The sequence below is a fragment of the Sinocyclocheilus grahami genome, unplaced genomic scaffold (genome assembly GCF_001515645.1).
Source record: "Sinocyclocheilus grahami isolate Dianchi unplaced genomic scaffold, SAMN03320097.WGS_v1.1 scaffold500.1, whole genome shotgun sequence".
Taxonomy (NCBI): domain Eukaryota; kingdom Metazoa; phylum Chordata; class Actinopteri; order Cypriniformes; family Cyprinidae; genus Sinocyclocheilus; species Sinocyclocheilus grahami.
In genome coordinates, this window is record NW_015505679.1 from 216794 (window position 1) to 239938 (window position 23145).

General features: G+C 36.0%; 1 protein-coding gene across 1 annotated transcript in view; it reads left to right on the forward strand.

Annotated features, from left to right (window-relative positions):
- The window catches only part of LOC107554394 (tumor suppressor candidate 3-like), an 86869-nt gene that overhangs the window by 46073 nt on the left and 17651 nt on the right, over window positions 1-23145 (forward strand). Inside the window, exons 4-6 of the mRNA XM_016236883.1 lie at window positions 1801-1941; window positions 6822-6962; window positions 7629-7718. Coding sequence (XP_016092369.1) covers window positions 1801-1941; window positions 6822-6962; window positions 7629-7718 — 372 coding nt within the window. The remainder of the gene's footprint in view (window positions 1-1800; window positions 1942-6821; window positions 6963-7628; window positions 7719-23145) is intronic.

The following is a 23145-nucleotide window of genomic DNA, read 5'->3' on the forward strand; positions in this document are numbered from 1 at the left end:
CGTCGTGGTCTGGTCGAATCATCTAGTGTGCACGTTCAGAGGATTATAAGGCTAAAAACCAGTTGAAACTCTTCATGTCTGTGATCTCACATGGTTAAGATTTGAAAATCATCCAATGTGTTCCATTCAGTTCCCTTCGTATGCATATATACTTCCACAACTATGTAAACAAGCATATGCATAATTTATTTTGCTTCATGCATGCAAAAACTACAAAACTAAACTATGAGTTGCAAATTTGTGTAGTGAAATGCTTGATGCTCTTGGCTGATAATCAAACATAGAGGAAAATCATTTTGGCAGTTTAAAATCTTTTTTTTTTTTATTAAAATAATTTAAGCTTCATGATGTAACTGGAATATGTGACATATTTTAAATGTAATATAATTTATTATTCAGCCTTGGAGGGTAATGTCATATCGTTTTACCCTTGTTTGTTGTGAGGACCAAAATAATTTGCTTTGCTAAAATCTAGCGTGCTACAGCCTAAACATCCTGGAAAACTCGAATGGCTTCTCTTCACCCGCACCGAACCCATTTCTTGGAGGACATGCGGGTTAATGTTGATTTGATGTGTTTTCATCCGAAGCATGGAGACAGCAGTATTAGTCAGTCCATTAGTATGCTAATAAACAGATGTGTGTTAGAGGTGCTGGTTAATAACTTTCCCCAGTGTTTTTAGAGACGATTAAATGATTGCTCCCCATGTTTGAAATTATATGCAATTACATGAATATCACTTAGCTAGATTTATTCTCTTGTGTTCTTTAAAGGATAGGATCACCCTAATGTGTAAAAAAAAAAATCATGTAATTTTGACCCCATATTTTTTATTTTTTCATATACGTATATATGTATGTACAGTGGGTACGGAAAGTATTCAGACCCCCTTAAATTTTTCACTCTTTGTTATATTGCAGCCATTTGCTAAAATCATTTAAGTTATTTTTTTTTCCTCATTAATGTACACACAGCACCCCATATTGACAGAAAAACACAAAAGCAGGACTTTTTCGTGATTGTTTTGCAGTGAAAACCCAATAATCATGATCCACTTTCACTAACACTAATTACCTAAGTACGAGTACAATTATTTACCTGTAAATATTTTTGTACATAATTAGTGAAATTGTGATCTTGGTCCAACATGCACAAGGATGCGCAAATGAAATTCACTGCATTACAGCGGCAGGACGGTTGAATTTGCATTAGATTCTGCAGTCACAGAATTGCAAAATCCTTGCGGAGGGTACTTGGTAATCCTTTCCAGAGTGAACATCGCTCACATATTATTGATGCAAATTGCTAATGCTTTGGACTGCAAGGTATCATCAAATAGGATGCTCTAACCGATCACAAAATTGAAGATGAGGTGCTTTTTTTTGTGATCAGGGATTGCTGTCACTTCAGAGTATTCAAGTATTTGTGCACATCCCTAGTTGGAACAGCATGAGGTCAAACAAATGACAATTTCAACTGTCTGCTTTTAACTCTATCGTTTTATTATTTCTTCCTGTTGTTCTCTCTCTGTCTCTTTCTCTGGCCCCTCAGACATTCATTCTTGTGGTGGGTAATTTTCCTCCCTCTGGAGGCTCTTCAATTGCTCCTGTCTCCTTATTAAAAGAAATCTCTGTAATACACATCACACTGTTCCTGCTGCTTTATTGATTTATTAGCAGATATTAATGTTTTGTGCTCTTGTTTCTCTTCTATTCATCATTCCCCTCCCCTCTCTTCCCCTCGTATGCTTTCTGCTTATTTTCTTTCTCATATGTTCTGCCTTTCCTTCCTCTTCTCCAGCTGAACATGAACTCTGCACCCACCTTCATGCATTTCCCGGCCAAAGGGAAGCCGAAGAGAGCAGACACCTTTGACCTGCAGCGGATTGGCTTTGCCTCTGAGCAACTGGCCAAGTGGATCGCAGACCGTACTGATGTGCAGGTAGTTCTGTTGAAGTTATGCAACACTATATATCGCTGCACTACTGTTCAAAAGTTTGGGGTCAGTACGTTTTTATACTTTTATTCAGCAGAGACACATTCAATTGTTCAAACGTGACAGTAAATGCATTTATAATGTTGCAAATTTCTATTTTGAATAAATGTTGAACTTTCTTTTCATCAAAGAACCCTGGAAAAAAAGGTATCATTATTTCCACAGAGATTTTAAGCAGCACAACAGTTTTCAACATTTGATAAAATAAGAAATGTTTCTTGTGCACCAAATCAGCATATTAGCATATTTATAAAAATTGTATTAAACGAAACAATCTTTTACCCCAAAAATGTTGTTGCTGCTTAGTCAATGAAAAAAATAAATAATGACAATCACCGCATACAACAATATCACAAGCATAGTTAAATATAAGTATATAGTAAAAGTATATATAACTTTATTTTTTTAGTTACTCGTTTTATGTTTTCATTTTAAATATCTGAATATATTTATTTTAATAAAATAGAAAAGGTATTTTAAATTGTAATAATATCCTAAATATTTTGGATCAAATAAATGTAGCCTATGTGAGCATAAGAGACTTCTTTCAAGAATGTAAAAAAAAGAGAAGTTAATGTTAGTTAACATGAACTAAGAATAAACAATACTTCTACAGCATTTATTAATCTTAGTTCATGTTAATTTCAACATTTACTAATGCATTATTAAAATCAAAATCTGTGCTTGTTAACATTTAGTTAATGCACTGTGAATTAACATGAACTAACAATGAATGACTGTATTTTCATTAACATTAGAAACAAAGATGAATAAATACTGTAATAAATGTATTGTTCATTGTTTGTTCATGTTAATTAACACACTAACTAACATTAATGGAACCTTATTGTAAGGTGTTACCAAAAAAAGTTTCCATTACATTTTTAGAATATGTACAAATAATTTCATGCATTTCATATCATTCTTGGTGCATTTTAGTTTTTAGCAAATAAAAGTGTAGCTACATACTGTAATATGCATGACAGCATTTTGAAATGTAAAAGCACTGCTGTTGAAAGCGGGGTGCTCTGCTTTACAGACACATTTATTTGTGATCTGTCTCAAACACATTTATTGTAGCTTTTATAATTGTATCTTTCGCCTGATGCCTGAAAAGCTATTTCATGAAAATTATTTATTTTATTTATTTTACTGCTTAGTAAACGTTTGAAAAGCAGCTTTTTAGGAGCAACATAGCACGAAATTAATCGCAGTACACTTTTTGACGTTCATCTTGAAAATGCAACCTCTTTATTACCTCTCAAGACATTGAAGAAATATTTTGATGAAGCTGTTAGCGTAGTTGATGCCAAAAAGCTTGAAAGTATAATTATGTGTCTGACATCCCTCAAGACAGTTTAACAGATTTGTATGTGGTTTGAGGACAAATATAAACACTGAATGAATAAAAAAAAAAAAAAAAGGATTTCTTCTGTGCTTTCAACGATTACAGTATCGGCTTTTGTAATCCTTTCTTTGTTTTGTTTGTCTGGAACTTCTGCCAGCTTGCTTGGTAAATCAAGTTATATGTCAGTGTATTTCTTTATAAAAAAAAAATCAGTGAGGAAAAGTGCAAAGTGAGGGTTTCACGAACCGAGCGGAGCTTTTTATGCGAAAGCAGACCAAGATATGGCGTCTCCAGGAAATGGAGACAGATAACATCTGATTTCCCCATCATGTTAACATAGATTTTCCCTCCAGAGAAGCTCTCATTGAAAAATATCACCTGCACCTTAATGCGTTTACTGACGACTGCCTTGGAGCAGTGGCACTAATTCAGCTGCCTTATTAAGACTTCGGTTTCAGCTTTAATACTTTTGAATAAGTCACTTAAGGTATATATCACCTTTAGGGAAGGGCCGAGTTATGTCAAAGTCGATAAAAGCAATTTTTTTAAGGCAGATTTTCCTCCAATGGAGCACTCTGATTAAGAAGCACTGTGTAGATTACAGAAAAGGTCATATGTCAGTAACGCTCTTTCCTCCATGTAGCTGGACTCTTTATCTTTGATTAATCTCCAATTCACACTTTTGTAGAGGCACGGAAACCCTCTGCTTTGTGAACGTTGTTCTTGTATCCTGGCTAAAGGAAAAACCGAAGCTTTTGTAGTAGGACATGCATGTCTTATTCCTCTGAATTCATTTTAAAAAGTAGGAAAAAGTAGAGTGAATGCAAGTATAACGAATGCATCCAAATTTATCATCTAAATGTATTTTATTTTAGTTTAGTTTTTTGTAATTACCATAACATTACCCAAATTAGCTATTAGTTTTTGTCGGCCAGTCCGTGCACATTGGAGCATTGCTCGCTCACCACCTGCAGTAGACAGAATTATAGATGAAGTCGGCCATTTTTATCCTAGATTAATCTGATCTGATTTGGAGGCAGCAGCAGAGGCTGTAGTACACGTTTTGAAGGGAAACATTAAGGCCTTGAACGACAGGCACTAAACGTGTTTACAACCCTCTGGGTCTCGCATCACCCCACTCATAAATAGAGAATCCTGGGCGTCCAATGCGTCTTAGACTTATTAGCCCTCTGGGTCTACTTTTGGCCTAAGGCGAAGAAAAGAGTGTAAAAGGGAAGGGAGGGACCGTCAACCTTTGCTGGAATGAATGCATTCAGTAGACAATGGCACTGTCTGAAACCTAAGGCAATTGCCTCACTGCCCAGACAGTCAGTGACTTAACCTGCCGTGGTTTTGAGTGAAGTTTCCTCCTCTGGAGAGGATTAATTGAAAGTCAGATATTCAGACCATAACATAGCATCATCCACCTGGATGATGCGACGGCAGCCATATTGCGCCAGACGGCAGCCATAACGCCCACCACACACCAGCTTATTGGTGGAGAGGAGACCGAAGGATGAAGCCAATCAGTATATCTTTCGATCTAGGACAAATTCAAGTGGTTGAAAGCAATTAAAAAATTGACATTTTGGCATCATTTTCCATGTTTCGGACACAGCTGTTGTATGATGGTGAAGGTTAGCCTTGTGATTGCAGCGTTTTAACAAATGAATGTTTACTACTAAATTTTGAGACTGGAGTGAGAATGGGTATGTCTTCATTATTTTTCTTGTCGGTCTTGATGATACATAACTGGTTGCAATTGTCAGGATACTATCATCTTCCTTTTTCACAGTCACCTATTTTTACAAACGTGCATGTACCAGTTTCTGAGAAATTATGTATTTATTTGTCTCTAAATGTATTTTTACAGACGTGCATTTACCAGTACCTGAGAAATCCATTCATTCATTCATTCATTCATTCATTCATTCATTCATTCACTTCTGTTTGATAATTAATTATTTGTTTGCATATTACTTATTTATGGTTGTAGGCTATCTATATTTGTGTTGTTAATAATAATGATAATAATAATGTTTTTACCATACTCTGTCAAGTGTCAATTTTACTTTGTTAACAATTTGAATTACATATCTAAAATGCACTGATATATATTTTTTTTAATTTAACCATTTTAAACAATATCAGAATTTCAGAAATGATAATGTAATTACGTAATAAATGAATAACAAATATTTCAGTGTTTATTTTTAGGTCAATTATCAAACTTAAGCTGCTGTAATCTGTGATTTAAGCTGCCGAATCTTTTTTTTTTGTACAAAAATTATCAGATTTTGTTGCTTTGAACCGAGCCCGAGTGCGATTATCACCCCTCCCCCGCTGGCCTGCACTCACACTTGCACTAAATATTCCGGGCCAGAGCACGCTTACGTCATGTACGAGATAACCGTGAGAAAACCATTTTCACTTTCTAATAAATTTATCATTTATGCCGTTTAGCGATTTTCACTTGCATGTATCAAAGGATTATTACGGAGGCAGCTGATTTTAATGAAAGAATTTGCAACTTTACTCGCAAACTACAATTCCTGCTAATCAATGAGGTGAGAACCAGACCCGTTATAAACCTAAATATACTTGATTTAATTGAATTAATAGAAAGTGTACTGTAGTAGTGGTAATAAAAGATGGTTGCGGTCATAATGATGACAGTACACAAAATACTAGCTGTTCCGTGCTCCGGCGCGGTTAGCGATCACACTACATGCATGCCCGAGCCCAACTCTGCTTTAATCTGGGATTTAAGCTGCCGAATCTTTTTTTTTTGTACAAAAATTTATCAGATTTTGTTGCTTTGAACCGAGCCCGAGTGCGATTATCACCCCTCCCCCGCTGGCCTGCACTCACACTTGCACTAAATATTCCGGGCCAGAGCACGCTTACGTCATGTACGAGATAACCATGAGAAAACCATTTTCACTTTCTAATAAATTTATCATTTATGCCGTTTAGCGATTTTCACTTGCATGTATCAAAGGATTATTACGGAGGCAGCTGATTTTAATGAAAGAATTTGCAACTTTACTCGCAAACTACAATTCCTGCTAATCAATGAGGTGAGAACCAGACCCGTTATAAACCTAAATATACTTGATTTAATTGAATTAATAGAAAGTGTACTGTAGTAGTGGTAATAAAAGATGGTTGCGGTCATAATGATGACAGTACACAAAATACTAGCTGTTCCGTGCTCCGGCGCGGTTAGCGATCACACTACATGCATGCCCGAGCCCAACTGAACCGTGCTCTGGTTCAACTCTTCCAAGCAAGCCAGAGATGGCTAAACGAACCGTGCCCAGGCACGGTACGGAGTGATCACACTAGTCAAACAAAACGGGCTTTGGGAGTCAAACGCGCTCGGGCATGGTTCAGATCGCCTTGTGTGAGTACACCCTCAAATGTAAGGTGTCTTTCAAAAGTTAAAAACTTTTAAATTTTTTCCCCCTTTGTCCAGATTCGGGTGTTCCGGCCACCCAACTACTCTGGTACAATCGCTCTGGCTCTGCTGGTGTCTCTGGTCGGTGGGCTCCTCTATCTGCGCAGAAACAACTTGGAGTTCATCTACAACAAGACTGGCTGGGCCATGGCTGCACTGGTGCCTAATGTTCATTATTTAGCCCTAATTCAAATTAAACTGCTGGAGCCATGCTTTGAGTTGAAAACTAGCCAGATCAAACAACAATGCATATCTTGGCAGCGGTACAGTGGTCAGCTCTCTCTGGCCCTAGAACAGTTCAACTAATTCAACAACTTCAACAATTTTGCTATTGCTTTATAAGGTCCTTTAGTAAAATAAAACCAGCTGACCATGGAGTAAACCTAGATTAAAATTATTTATATAGTTTTAAGCCATAAAATAGGCCAATTTAATGAATCTAAACCCAAGTTGATGCAATGAAAACAGAAGAAAACAGCTCAAGGGGACAAAACAAGCTAAAGGCATAGATTCGGTGTGCTTCTTACCACCTGAGGCCAAAATTATGTGCTGTGTCTTGCATAAAAGTTTGATTTAAAGTGTTGTGCTGTCTGTAAATTGTAGAACCTGGGCTTTCAATATTTATTTCCCAAAGTCTGAAGGTGGCTTTACTGCTCTGATGGATAAAGTTTGTTATCCACCATATTGATTATAAGGGTATTTTTTGCAGGCTATAAGAATGTAATCAATCTTTATTGTACACTCTGTCTGTTTGTCATTCTAATCATATCACCAAATCACTCCTCTAATGTACTCTCTATCTCTTTCTCTTTTTCTTTTGGACAGTGTGTTGTGTTTGCCATGACCTCAGGTCAGATGTGGAATCATATTCGTGGTCCTCCATATGCCCACAAGAACCCTCAAAACGGTCAGGTGGTAAGTGCTGCCCATCTTCTTGTCTCAGAGCTCTGTATGTGCCGCACCACTCATCTAAACCTTTCCTGACTTGGCTGACTTTCTTTGTGTCTGTTTATTAAATGGCTATCCATCATATGAAGTTTTGTTAACTGAAAAATAAACTTCTACATGGTGTATGACCTATCCAGTCAATTATTGGGCAGTGAATCCTGTGGAATATTAATTCCTACATAGGGTATAGTCTACATTCATAAATAACAAATATTGCGCTTGGTGTAAATAGAACTGGCACCCAAACAGTGGGATGGAACCAGACAGAACTATGAAATAATGTGAGTTGCATGTCAGAGAAGTGACCTGGAGGGTAGAGCACATGCATTGGTATTTCTTTGCAGACGACCCAAATTTGAATCCGGCTTGTGACATTTTCCGATCTAACCATCCTTTCCTTCAGTCTATCCCCATCCCTTCGTGGCTCAACTCTCACTCTTTCTAGGAATAAAAGGCAAATAAAAAAAAAATTTGGTTTTCATACTGTTGTTGTGTCTTGCAATGTAGTTTTAAGTTTTTTTTAGGCTAGAATGTACTTGTTTAGACTTCAAATATGTGGTTTGTTAATAAAGATAACGTCTATTTGAAAATTTGCTGTGACGTTTTCGGAGACTTCAGCTCCAGGGCATCAGCGGCCGTTCATGAACCCGCCGAGATCTTCCAGAATTTGACGCTGGTTCTGATGTCTCTATGGTGGTTAAACATGAGATATAATTCGTTTTGGGTAAATCTGGCGGGCAGTCTTTGGTCTATTATTTGTTCCAGAGAAAGCAGTTTTGGCTTAGGGCAAAGTCTCATAACTTTATATTTTATTTAACTTTAATGCTGTAGATCAGAGCGCTGGCTTTGTTCTTCATCATGGGAAGTCCCTTAACAGTTGCAAGGATACTATGACAAAGATATTACATTCCTCAGTGGCAGGGGCGCCTTAAGCTAGCCAGAGGCCCCTGGGCTACAGCGTTACAACCCCCAGAGATAACTTTTTTTTTTTTAAGCTTCCTGACAATTTCAATTTTCAAAAAAAATTTCCTTGTTGATATGGCAGTTAACATTCACAACACTGTTTTGCGTAAAATGTGAATATAACTGAATATGCAAATTCATTAATTGCCAGAAGGTGGCACTTGTGGAACAGTTACGTAAAGTAAACATTACGTTATTACAGGCATTATACGGAGGTAATATGAAAAGCAAATGCCATCACAACTTTCCTGGCCGAAATGTGAGTTTACAGGTATGATTTAAACACTATAAATAAACAAAATATTCATTATTCATCATCAGTAGATCGCAACAACACTTGGCAAGTTGGCATCAGTGTGAGCTGTTTGGTGATTGCCAACTGCGTTTTTATATTGAAACGTGCCGTGCTCGCGCTTAATTCAATCATAGGCGTTCAAAGTTTAATGATCACATTTAAAGGATTAGTTCACTTCTGAATTAAAATTCTCATAATTTTCTCACCCCCATGTCATCCAAGATGTTCATGTCTTTCTTCAGTCAAAAAGAAATTAAGGTTTTTGAGGAAAACATTCCAGGGTTTTTCTCTATATAGTGGACTTCAGTGGGGTTCACTGGGTGGAGGGTCCAAATTGCAGCTTCAAAGCATTCTACACAATCCCAGCGTTACTAGTTCTAAAGTGACGTTTTCGAATTAGTAATGGAGGCTTGGGCTCAGCTGTTAAAATGTCAACTTGATATTTAAATTATTGGCTGAAGGAGATCGTTCTGCATACAAAGTTTTTTTTTTTTTTTTTTTTTTTTCTCGGGGGGGGTCCAAATTGCAGCTTCAAAGCATTCTACACAATCCCAGATGAGGAATAAGGGTCTTATCTAGCTAAACGATCGGTCATTTTCTAAAAAAGAATAAAAATTATATACTTTTTAACCTCAAACGCTTGTCTTGTGTAGCTCTGCAATGCGCATGTGTACTGAACTGTACTGTGCCCCACTGAAGTCCACTATATAGAGAAAAACCCTGGAATGTTTTCCTCAAAAACCTTAATTTCTTTTCGACTGAAGAAAGAAAGACATTAACATCTTGGATGACATGGGGGTGAGAAAATTATGAGGAAATGTTAATTCAGAAGTGAACTAATCCTTTAAACAATAGGATGATTCCCATTCTTCCATCCCCAGATTTGAGATTGAGACTCTGAAGCAGCATGTTGGAACACAGTGACTGAATCTAAAAACTTCAGCTGACACACACAGCAGTGTTGTGTTTCTTGTTGATTCGCACGTTAACATAAAGACACTCTCATGCTGGGCTTTGCTTTACTAGTGCATGCATTGTGTATTCCACTAGTATATCGGTGGAATACATGGAACATACCAACTATACAAACTGTGTGGGGGAAACTTAAACTGATCCATTCACTATAAACTACAACCAGGGCATCGCTGAAAATGAGTGTGTGAGTGTGTTTACAAAATGCTGTTGTCACTGCTGCAAATTCCCATATATTCAAATAATTATTCGAAAAAATATATAATTTCCTTGCAGCCAGTGGGCCCCCTTCCCAGTGTAGGCCCCTGGGCTTCAGCCTGTTGAAGCCTGTGCATTAATGCCCCCCTGCTCAGCAGACATTCAAACTAATGTTTTATTGTGAATATGAGATTGAGCTGAATAATTTAATGCTGTGTCAGATGCAGGTAATCACACTCGCTCAGTCCATCTCTCTCTCATAACGCTCTCCTGTACATAATACAATAAGCTTTAAATGAAGCAACTCAGTGTTCCTTCGTTACTAGTTCTAAAGTGACGTTTTCTAATCAGTAACGGAGGCTTGAGCTCAGCCGTTAAACTGTCAAACTGAACACACTTGTGCCGTCAAACTGTTGTATAGACCCAATATCACACTCGTAGTTGTGTGATATTGCTCTATATCACCATGTCTGTGATTACCTACGGTCTATGGGTAATTATTATTTTATATTATATTTATTATATTATACTAATAGAGTAAAGATAATGCACTCATAGCAAAAGTTATCAGAATTTGTTAACAATGCCTAGGCTTGTTGTTAATATGTGCAATCCTGCAATATATTTACACAACAATCCGCAGCAGCTGCACTCACCTGCTGTTCTGCATCCCCCTCTTATTGTCTTCTAAGTGATCCCTCCAGTTAATAACACAATAAATCTGAAATGATTAAGGCCTTTTAATTACTAAAACATAAATAAGAAGATCAGCTTCTTTCAGTGCATAATCCTTCCCAGTACTGCTTCATCACCGTCCTTCACATTATGCTCCACACAGGAAGTTGAAGCTGCGTTTCTTGCTCTAATAGCCCTCGGAGGCAGAGGTGAAATAAAAATGCTGATGGCATGGGGAAATTAAAGTCAGTAAAGTAGGGTTGTAACATCTAACCTGTACTATACAAAAGAAGCCATTAGTGCTATTGTAAAATTATACTCTCACTGACTCCGAGACCTTCACTCACATTTCCTTCCAAAGCCTAGTCTTAATCGACAATTGAAACATTTCTACTTGTAAATAGAGCAACAATATGTAGGAATTCCAGAGTAATGCCATATTAGGTAGTGTTACAGTTATTTAAGTTATTTAAGCAGTTTTTTTTCCAAGTTGTACTTTTTTAGTAAAAAAATTGTCCCTGAAATTTAGTTAATATTTCATCTTGTCATAGTCATTAATTTTAGTATTTACTCAGACTCCAATGACATTAACTGGACTGTAAGTAAGGGTAATTTTTTTTCATTATTATTATTTTTTTTAAAGAAATTTATTTTATTTAACAAGGATGTATTGCAGAGTTCCTCAAATCCGGTCCTGGAGAGACTGATGAAACTCACTTACGTGTAATTTTCTGGGGATCCTGAAAACCTTGATGAGCTTGCTTAGGTGTGTTTGATTAAGGTTGGATCTACACTCTGCAGGGCACTGGCCCTCCAAGGCAAGATTTGAGGAACCCTGATGTATTGAAATGATCAAAAGGGACAGTAAATACTTTTACATTGTTTCATTACGTTTCCATTTCAAATAAATGCTGTTCTCTTAAACGTTTTATTCATTAAAGAATTCTAAAATATAATATATATGAATATATATCATGGTTTCCTCAAAAATATTAAGCAGCATAACTGTTTTCAACTTTGATAATAATAAGAAATGTTTCTTAAGCAGCAAATCAGCATATTAGAATGATTTCTGAAGGATCATGTGACACTGAAGACTGGAGTAATGATGCTGAAAATGTTGCTTTACCATCACAGGAGTAAATTAAAATGTTTAATATTTTAAAATAATAAAATATTTTAAATTGTAATAATATGTCACACTATTACAGTTTTTGCTTATTTTTAATTAAATAAGTGCAGCCTTGGTGAACATAAGAGACTTTCAAAAACAAAAAATCTTACCAATATCTGTATATAATTTATATAATTATGTATAATTAAAAATTTTTTAAAATATATTAAAATATACATAAGTATATGCAATATGTTTACATTTAAACTTTTAATTATAAAAATATAAAATGTATTACAAATATAAAATAATAAAAATATAAAATATATACAACAATACCCAGTGTGACAGTTTAAAGTTTAGTGACTGTTCCTGTGCAATGAGAGGCCACAGACCATCTGTTTTACTGCCCTTTTTCAACATGATGTTTCTGGGAAACTAGTGCAGTTTTAGCCTCCATCTGGACCTACAAGTCTTTTATGAAGTGTACTTGAGGTCCTCTGGAGCTCATAGTTACAGCGTTGAGATAAAGTGCAGAACCAGCAGGTATGTTGCAATAAAATGAGTAAAGAAACATCTGTATGAAAGCCACAATGATTTGGTACTTAAACATGAACTATAAGTAATAGATAGATGTACAGTCAGTCTGTCTCATAAAACAAACCTGAACAAAAAGCAAGAAATACGAAACATGAACTATCGATTTCAGTTTATTGTATTATGTCAGCAGAGAGCACAAAGTTGGGAAAAAGTTTGGAAATCATTATACAATACTGACTGCAGAGTATCACGTTTTGCCAGCCAGACTCAAGAATCCCAGTCTTGAAGGCTTGTTCGTTCATGTGATTTGGAAATATAAATACATTTATGATTCTTCACTTAGTCCCAGAAATGAGATAAACTTCTGTAAATAGCTAGGAAAGAAATCTCCCCAAATGCCTGACTTCTCAGAGTATAAAAAGCTCACGGTCTTTAGGAAAAAGACAGGAATCAAAAAGGCAGAAAACAAACGAGCAGAAAAGCATCTCTGAATGACAATTAAGCCTGAGCCACAGAGGCTAATGTACTATAAATTGTGAAAAATCTTGTGTCTCATTTGTTGTACAGGATTGGATGATAAGTGATGGTTCATTTATTTGGAGGATGTGTTGGTGAAGTGATGATGAGGGAGGATTGTTGATTATCTTATTCTGTTATTGTTTTATGATTCTGGTTCTGAATCCTGTTAGCCTGAGAATGTGGCCTGAAGACAGCCTTTATGAAATATTCAGGCCTGAACATTGATCCAGAGACATAAACACACTGCTAACAATGCCATGAATCCCAGACTCCAGGCACTGAACATCTATAGCTCACAACAGGAAGATTTCTTGATCTGTCATCCTCTAATCCTCAAGCTGGACCTGAAGGGGACACTCCTATTAGTGTGAGAGTACAGTGTCAACTCGTTTTTAATGCAGCAAAAAATCCAAAAGCTAATGAGCAGGCTCACAGAGAATCTGCAGAACCAATACTCTCTGTAATACTGATTGTATTATATAGTTATGATGTCTTTTTTTATTATTATTTTAATATATTTCATTTTTAGTTCTTTTTTTATTTTATATATATATATATATATACACTGTGTGTCTGTGTGTGTGTGTGTGTGTGTGTGTAATTTATTCCTGTGAAGGCAAAGCTGAATTTTCAGCATCATTACTCCAGTCTTTAGTGTCACATGATCCTTCAGAAATCATTCTAATATGCTGAGTTGCTGCACAAGAAACATTTATTGTTATTATCAGTGTTGAAAACCATTTTTGCTTAACATTTTTGTGAAACCGTGATCCACTACTATTCAAAGGTTTGAGGTAAGTTTAAAAAAAAATAATAGTAATTAAAAGTAAAATACAAAAATTGATGCTTTTATTCACTAAGAATGCATTAAATGTATCAAAAGTGACCGTAAAGACATTTATGTTACAAAAGTTAATTCATTAATGAATCCTGTTTCCACAAAAATATTAACATTGATGATCGTAAGAACCATTATCAACAATTGAGCAACAATAGTAATTGATAATATTGAGCACCAAGTCAGAATATTAGAATGATTGATTTCTAAAGGATTAATGGCTACTGAAAATGCAGCTTTATCACAGAAATAAATTACATTTTCAATCAAAAAATGTAGGCTTGGTGGTCATAGGGTGCTTCTTTCAAAAACATTAAAAAACTTAATTATTTCAAACTTTTGACCACTAGTGTATGTCTATAAACAAGTTTTGTTATATTTGATTGTGTAATTTAGCAAATTTTGAATAGATTGTCACATGATCCTTCAGAAATCATTCTAATATGCTGAGTTGCTGCACAAGAAACATTTATTGTTATTATCAGTGTTGAAAACCATTTTTGCTTAACATTTTTGTGAAACCGTGATCCACTACTATTCAAAGGTTTGAGGTAAGTTTAAAAAAAAATAATAGTAATTAAAAGTAAAATACAAAAATTGATGCTTTTATTCACTAAGAATGCATTAAATTTATCAAAAGTGACCGTAAAGACATTTATGTTACAAAAGTTAATTCATTAATGAATCCTGTTTCCACAAAAATATTAACATTGATGATCGTAAGAACCATTATCAACAATTGAGCAACAATAGTAATTGATAATATTGAGCACCAAGTCAGAATATTAGAATGATTGATTTCTAAAGGATTAATGGCTACTGAAAATGCAGCTTTATCACAGAAATAAATTACATTTTCAATCAAAAAATGTAGGCTTGGTGGTCATAGGGTGCTTCTTTCAAAAACATTAAAAAACTTAATTATTTCAAACTTTTGACCACTAGTGTATGTCTATAAACAAGTTTTGTTATATTTGATTGTGTAATTTAGCAAATTTTGAATAGATTGCTTTTATTTATTTTTTTGTTCGGGGTCATTGGAGTTCAGTGGCCTATGTCAAAAGGAATTTATATGAAATTGCTCTTGTTGTGTGTATATTGTCGCATATTTTATGCGACATGGCCAAAGCGTACATGCAATTAGTTGTTATCACTGAGAAAAATACGATTTTTTCTTAAAAGGCCTCAGCCGTACACAAAACTAAAGCATGTTGCTGAGATAGATTTTTGGTCATCGTTTATGGCTGTGCACTGAAGTGTGAAATTAAAAAAAGTGGAACGAGGTTGTGCGAGGGACAGTGGTTGGAGGGGAAAAGCATTACCCTGATTTTCTAAACTAAACGCTACATTTGCATGAAATTATATTTCTCTTGTCAGACTCTGAAGGTGCCATTTCCACATTTTCAGCTTCATCCTGCAGCCCAGAGCAAAACCCATTTAGAGAGTAGAAGGTTGTTTTGATAATGAAAGCATCTGACTGCTTACTGACGAAATGGCGAGGCAATGTGAAGTGAAGCTATACGCATCTACTTGTGGTTTCGCACCTTAGGATAGTTCTCACACACATGCACAAACACCTTTCTGTGTTGATACTCAGGATAAACGCTTTAGGCCAAAAGAGCTGAACAATTCTCAACATTTTCTTGGATTTTATACCTTGCTATAAAAGGCATTTATTTCTTCCACTTTTTTGACTGCATGGACATGAAAAAATAAAAATAAAAAACAACTCCAGGTAAAAGGCATTCCGAGTTATTTGTTACGAGATGCTTTAAATGTTAAAAACTGATAGGAGTCAAAACAAATATGCTTACAATAAAATGTATTACTTCAAATAGCTGCATTATTCCCATTTAAATGAATCACGATGATTATTAAGTGAATCATTAGTGAGACTTTTCACTTTAAAAACATTGTTTCCTTATTGTAAATTAGAAAGTCACTCCTCACTGCTCACAAACACGGGTTTGGAATGTTAACGCAGACCGGTTGAGTGATATAAACTGCTTGACCAATCAAATTACTGGAGAGGAAAAAGGCTAATGCTCTTGTGTTTGGCCTGAACTCTTCTTTTTATGCTATTAACTTAAAAAGTTTGTCCTCATTAGCCTTGCTTCAGTTCACCATTTTCATTTCATTTCCCACAATTCCTTAATGAACTCTTGCAGCTTCTCTGTATCTACCACCAGCAAGAGGTAAATCATCTGCCCTTCCCTTCCAGCATGTTGTCACTTTTATTACATCTCCGCAAATATTTTGGCTTTTAGCTTGGATGCAACTTTACTGGGGAGTCTTTATTAACCGAATTGAACCGTGAACTGAAGCATTAAATAAATGTTGCACTTGAGGCAGAGATTTTTCAAGATCTCATCCTGGCGACCGTTTTTTTTTTTACTCTGTACTTGCTGATGCAGAGAGATTGTAGCAATAAAAATGAATCTGTATAGCAAATGGGAGCTTTAATTACAGCTGAAACAAGAGACCTGCAGAGAAGAATAATAAAGAAAGCCAAAAGGAAAATAACAAACAGGAGAAGGAAAGGTGATTAACTGTGAATTAATCACGTTGATGCCAATCTTCCATTTGGCCAGCAGGACATTCTGGCTGAAGAAGTTTTTATGGTTAACTTTTCCCATTTTATTTAAGACTACTAATGAGTGGTGCACGTAAATAACCACAAAACACTTGTAGTAAAGGGTTTTTTTTCTTTTCCAAATAAGCAGCCTCGGTTTTTGGAAGCCAGTGTTGTTTCTTTTTCACGTCTCATTGTTGATTCTCTATTGGTATCAGCTCGAGCTGTCAGTCAGATCCAGTCCGGAAGACTCCAGACTGTCTGCTACTGTGACCTCTCGCAGCTGGTCAGTTTCCAACAAAACCCTTTTTTCTTTTCTTTTTTTGACATTCATCCGTTTCCACGATGTGTGGTGTGGTCTGTTTCTACCCAGAAACCAGAAGCACGGTGCTAAATATCATTTTTCTATATAATTAATGTGCCAAATCGCATGATAATGAGAGGAACAGACCAAAATTTGGTCGTTACTCTGATATCTTGATTTCCGTCCTTGCTCTTGTTGGTGCGTTGGCACATGAATGATTATTTGGATGTTGTCAATTAATCTTTTGATCCAGGTTTGAATGATTCATTCATTCTAGACCGATCCATTTCTTTAAAATGTACTTGTGTTCCATAGACATGACATGAGGGCGAGTAAATGATTACAGAATTTACTTTTCGAAGTTCTGTAAAAATGAAGTGTAATCAATTAGAATGATTTTTCAGAGCAAATATTTACAACCCTAGAAGGACTGGTTCTGTTCCCTTCATAGTGTGCGGCTGGTTCTCTGGCTGTCAGCCACCCTGTATCCAAGTGGCTCTCAGAGCAGCCCGCTGATGATCTTGCGCTCCAGACAAATTGATCTGAATGAAAACCACTCCACCCCAAAAAGAGAGCTCATGGGAGAGATGTCTGCTGTTTGCACAGCACCCTCTGGATCGCAATCTATACGACATACTGTACAGGACACCTTGTACTCTTAATTTGGAAAATGTCCTAGAGTAAAATGTTTTGCACTTGTATGCCGATTATAAGATCTAAGTCAACACATTAAATCCACCGTCAACATTATACACCACACTTGTTAAAAACAAACGTGTCTTAAAACCAGACTAAAATCATTGGAAGGAGTGACAGGCCTCAGGGGGACTAAAGTCGTGGTGATGCCAACACTGAGCCACTGCAGGGCCAGCGCATCGCCAACACTTGAGTGAGTGGAGACGTAATGCTTGATGACAGTGTAGGGGTAATGAAAGGTTGCTCCCACACTGACTAAAAATTCAATCTGCCTGCAGAAACCGCAAATTCCTCAAAAGTCTGATAGATGCTCCCAGCTACCTACTGCACATTCAGACCTGAGTGACTGGATTTTCCTAGCAAGTGTTCTTTTTTAAGGTGCTTTTATGATGAAATGCTAAGGGAAGAAAGTGGCCTCTGTACTTGAGCGAATGCTTAAGTTGTTGGCATGATTTAAGCAATGCTACATAACTGATGATGTATGAAATGTCTAAAAAAATACCTTGACCTTTTCAGAGGCTATTTAGCAAACAAAACACACAAGGAAAGCAAGGACTCAGCTGCCTATGTAAGGGTTCTTTAGCTGGCTGCCCATGGCTAAGCACGGCCCGTCAATCCTTTTTATACAGCCGTCCGATTGATTTTGATAATCGCTGCACTACTTGATGCACCAGGGTGCACTTACACAAATCTTGAGTGATGGATTGTGGTACATATTTTGTGTTTAAGCTTTTTTTGCCCTCAGTTCAGCTGTGGTGTTCCAGGCATGAACCAGAAGCATTACATTCAATCTTGTTTCATCCAATTAAATGTATTTATGCAAATGATGACAAATGATGACACAGTGTCTTAATCAGTCCAGATAAGCTAGTGATAAAAACAAAAAAAACTTTTTTATTTTAGTTTTAAAAAAAAAGTCTCACCTCTTTGTAAGTGTAAAATGACAGTTCTGTATTTGAGGTCTGTGAGATTTTGAAAGACTGCATTTATTTGATCAATATACAGTAAAATATTCATATTAAATTACAATTTAAAATAACTGTTTTCTATTAAATTACATTTTTACAGCAAAGCTGGATTTTCAAGAAGCATTTCTTATCAATGTTGAAAACAGGAGTGCTGCTTAAATTTTTCTCAAAACGTGATACTTTTTTCAGGATTTTTATGAATTGAAAGTTAAAAAGAATAGCTTTTATTTGAGATAGAAATATTTTGTAACATTATAAGTGTCTTTAATGAATGCCTCTTTATTTTATTTATTTATTTTTTTTAATCCTACTCACCCCAAACATTTGATCAGTTGTGTATATTTATATCTATTATTATTTCTATAGAATATGACCTTTTATTTCTTATGTGGATTGGTATTTTCAAGGTTAATGTAAAGAGACTAAGATTGTTTTTGTTTTTTCCCCAAGTTAACATCTTTCTTACACAGCAGAAGTGCTTAGGTATAATAATTACTCAGAAAAAGTTTTCTCCCATTTGAGTTTTCATCTTGATTATCTGGCCCCTGAAAGAAAGTAGTTGAAGAGCCCTGGCCTGCTGATAGTTATTTTAATAATCTCTCACTTTCATTTTAACCATGCATTTTTAATACCTTCATAAGGGTAGTACTTTTTTCGCTCTTGCATGAAAGTGTTCTTTTGTGTTTTGCAAATTGGCATCATTAAAAATAGACAGAAAATTTTTGGGTTCTTTGTGAATTTTGCTGAACTTCCTCCTTAAGCAGTAATGTATAATTAATATCGCACTTGTGCTCTAAACCCAAACTTTTTTTAACCTATTATATCTCTCTCTCTCTCTTCCCCCTCTCTTCCTCTTTTGCTGCTTTGTTGACTTTTCATTTATCTACATCACTGACTCATTCTTTTGACCTTTTAATAGTGAAGCCTTAAAATAATGAGGGGGGGAGGGGGGATGGGGTTACTACATTAAAACTATTAGGCGACTGTACGTCCCCGGAACACAAAATTTGTTTTTTTGCGGTTAAAAATCACACATTATCCATCAGCGGGAGAATTTGGGTTGCTAATTTAGTCCGCAGTTACAGCAATTAAGTATGAAATGTAAAAGTTTAAACAGGAAGGCTTTCTCCAAAACCCACAGTGTACAATGTTAGTGTCTGAAAACAGGAGTCTCATACATTTTTACTCTGGAGGGAAGGAAATGGATTTCTCATCAAAGCTCAGACAAAGACATCCATAACGGCGTTATGTAATATCTGTTATTAAGGGCAGTTCAACACCCCAAGGACATATTAAAATCTGTTATTTTCAGCATCCAGTCAGCCATGATTGTCTCCAACATCAGTCTCCAAATCTCATTTATACACTATTATATACAGGTGCATCTCAATAAATTAGAATGTCATGGAAAAGTTCATTTATTTCAGTAATTCATCTCAATACTTCATAAGACCAATAAAAAAAACATTTTTAGTGAATTGTTGGCCTTCTGGAAAGTATGTTCATGTACTGTACATGTACTCAATACTTGGTAGGGGCTCCTTTTGCTTTAATTACTGCCTCAATTCGGTGTGGCATGGAGGTGATCAGTTTGTGGCACTGCTGAGGTGGTATGGAAGCCCAGGTTTCTTTGACAGTGGCCTTCAGCTCATCTGCATTTTTTGGTCTCTTGTTTCTCATTTTCCTCTTGACAATACCCCATAGATTCTCTATGGGGTTCAGGTCTGGTGAGTTTGCTGGCCAGTCAAGCACACCAACACCATGGTCATTTAACCAACTTTTGGTGCCTTTGGCAGTGTGGGCAGGTAGCAAATCCTGCTGGAAAATGAAATCAGCATATTCAAAAAGCTGGTCAGCTTAACAAGAGGAATACGACAACTGTAGCCAAATTCCTCGACACGTCTGTGTGTGGTGACTCTTGATGCCTTGACCCCAGCCTCAGTCCATTCCTTGTGAAGTTCACTGAAATTCTTGAATCGATTTTGCTTGACAGTCCTCATAAGGCTGCGGTTCTCTCGGTTAGTTGGTTCTCTTTTTCTTCCACACTTTTTCCTTCCACTCAAATTTCTGTTAACATGCTTGGATACAGCACTCTGTGAACAGCCAGCTTCTTTGGCAATGAATGTTTGTGGCTTACCCTCCTTGTGAAGGGTGTCAATGATTGTCTTCTGGACAACTGTCAGATCAGCAGTCTTTCCCATGATTGTGTAGCCTAGTGAACCAAACTGAGAGACCATTTTGAAGGCTCAGGAAACCTTTGCAGGTGTTTTGAGCTGATTAGCTGATTGGCATGTCACCATATTCTAATTTGTTGAATTGGTTGGTTTTTGTTGAATGTGAGCCAAAATCATCACAATTAAAAGAACCAAAGACTTAAACTACTTCAGTCTGTGTGCATTGAATTTATTTAATACACAAGTTTCACAATTTGAGTTGAATTACTGAAATAAATAAACTTTTCCATGACATTCTAATGTATTGAGATGCACCTGTACTGTATAAATATATCCAGAATGTGTCCAAATGTGATATTCCTCTTTAGCCTTCATGAGGTCTGTGTAACATTTGAATTATTTTATTCAATTTTACACTAGATTTTATAGAAAATTAGGTTCGCTTCGGATAAGTTCATGGTCTTTCTAATAACATTTGTTTTCGTAATTGAATAATCGCACACATATTCACTGTCCAATTATAGTGCTGAGCATTGAACTTATTCCTCTCTACTCACACTTAGCTGCAGTTATTTTCCCTGTCTACGGAAAAGGAACACATAACACTAAATTCATCAGATCAATTGGAAGGGCCGCAGAGAGTATTACGGTATTTTTCATTGCGACTATCGAGCACAACTGCAATTTGCAAATTGAATTTATGTCATTGCCCTAATGTGCTATGCATGTTCCTCTGTTTTTTTTAGTAAGAGCTTTGCATTGTTTCACAGATTGAAAGCGGCATCAAAATAAGCCATTCGAGTGGAAAATGAAGGGAATGAAAAAGAAAATGGCAAAAAAAAGAACAACCGTGGTGATGAAACATGTAATGTTGTTTATTGGGAACAGTTGCATGAGTCGTAGGGAAACGTTATTATGTCGCTGATTACGAGAATTTGTTCTTTCATACTGAGAAGAGCACGCTAAAAAGGCATCCATACTATTTAAGCTATATAAACAGCTTTTCAATAAGATAAGGTTCGGATGAAACTCCAACCAAATTAAAGTGATTGCTAGGACAATCTTGAACCACCATGAAAAGGAAGATTCATGTAATGGAGTGTCTTGAAGAGTTTGGCAGCTAATGATCCATCCTGGTTCCACTTGTGGAATTCAGAGCATTTTATCTGGAGTTCTTGATCTAGCTTCTCTGCTTCTCCACATGTACCCCAGGGAGTCTGATGCTTTGGAATTTTAATTCTGAGCTCTAATTATGCATATTTTGACATCTTACAGGTGGATTTTAAGTGGGACATGGCAAAACTTTGATAAAGAGATTGACCCAAAAATTTAAATTCTGTCATGATGTACTCGATAGCATGTCGTTCCAAACCTGTATGATGTTTTTTTCTTCTTCTGTGGAACACAAAAGTAGTCTTCAAAAAATGTTGAAGACACAAGGTTTCCATGCATGTACAATGAATGGATACTTTTTTGAGATTCAGTCATTTAAGTTGATATTGACAAAAAATCTTGAGATGAGAGTGGATGAGCAAAATTGTGACGTCCAGTTCATGAACCAATAATTCATAAAGTGAGATATTTGCAGTGAACCAATTGATCCAGTTCACAAAACCATTCTGAACGATTAATTCATGAATAGGGCTGATCAGCTTTGCAAGTTCTGTCATCTGGATGGAGCAGTTAATATCTCACGTATGAGTTAGAATTAGAATAATGTCTTACATTTCAGTTCATAAAACTATTACTTTTATGATATTTTATAGTGCCTTTGCATCCAGAGTTAAAGCCTTAGTCCCCATGTAATTGCATTCAGGAATAATGAAAGAAATTAAGTCATACAGCTTTAGAATGGCATAGTTGAGTAAATAATGGCATTCTTTACCCACATTTTTGGGGTGAATCTCTGGTTAGATCACATAGTTGTCCATGCTCTATCTGTATTTATAAAAAATAATAATAATAATAATAAAAAGTAATTCAAAACATGAATTATCATAATCAACTCTAGTAGTCTTTTACAAGCTAGTCACACTTATACTTTTGATGACTATTCTGGGAAACTCTCCACTCAAGAACTCAACGGTGGAAGATAAAACCGAATGAAGTGCTGGCACTTCTTCATGTCTTTAACCACAAAAGTACGACTGCTGATTCATTCTCCTGATGGCACTACAGTCTGTTGTTCTCTGGAGGAAGTCATTGGCATTATTGAAAATCCAGTATACCATTAAACCATTATTGAAGTGTCCCCGGGCATTCTGATTGAGTTTCTGTCTTTGAAATTCAAGGCTAAACCTAATGGCTCACTTTAGAGAGAGTCTCATATTCATTCGTGTGTGTGTGTGTGTAAAGCCCAAAAAAGTTTCATGGTGGCTTTATATTCTATTACATATTATAGTCTCAGCAAATATTTAATTGCTTCTCATTTGCTTCACACCACCAACATTAATGTGTTCAGAAGCTAATGTATCCTGACCTCATACTTTGTGAAATTATAATGCACATGCCATATGTGAATTAATTTTTAAAATCATTCCTAGTTCTCATACATATATATATATAT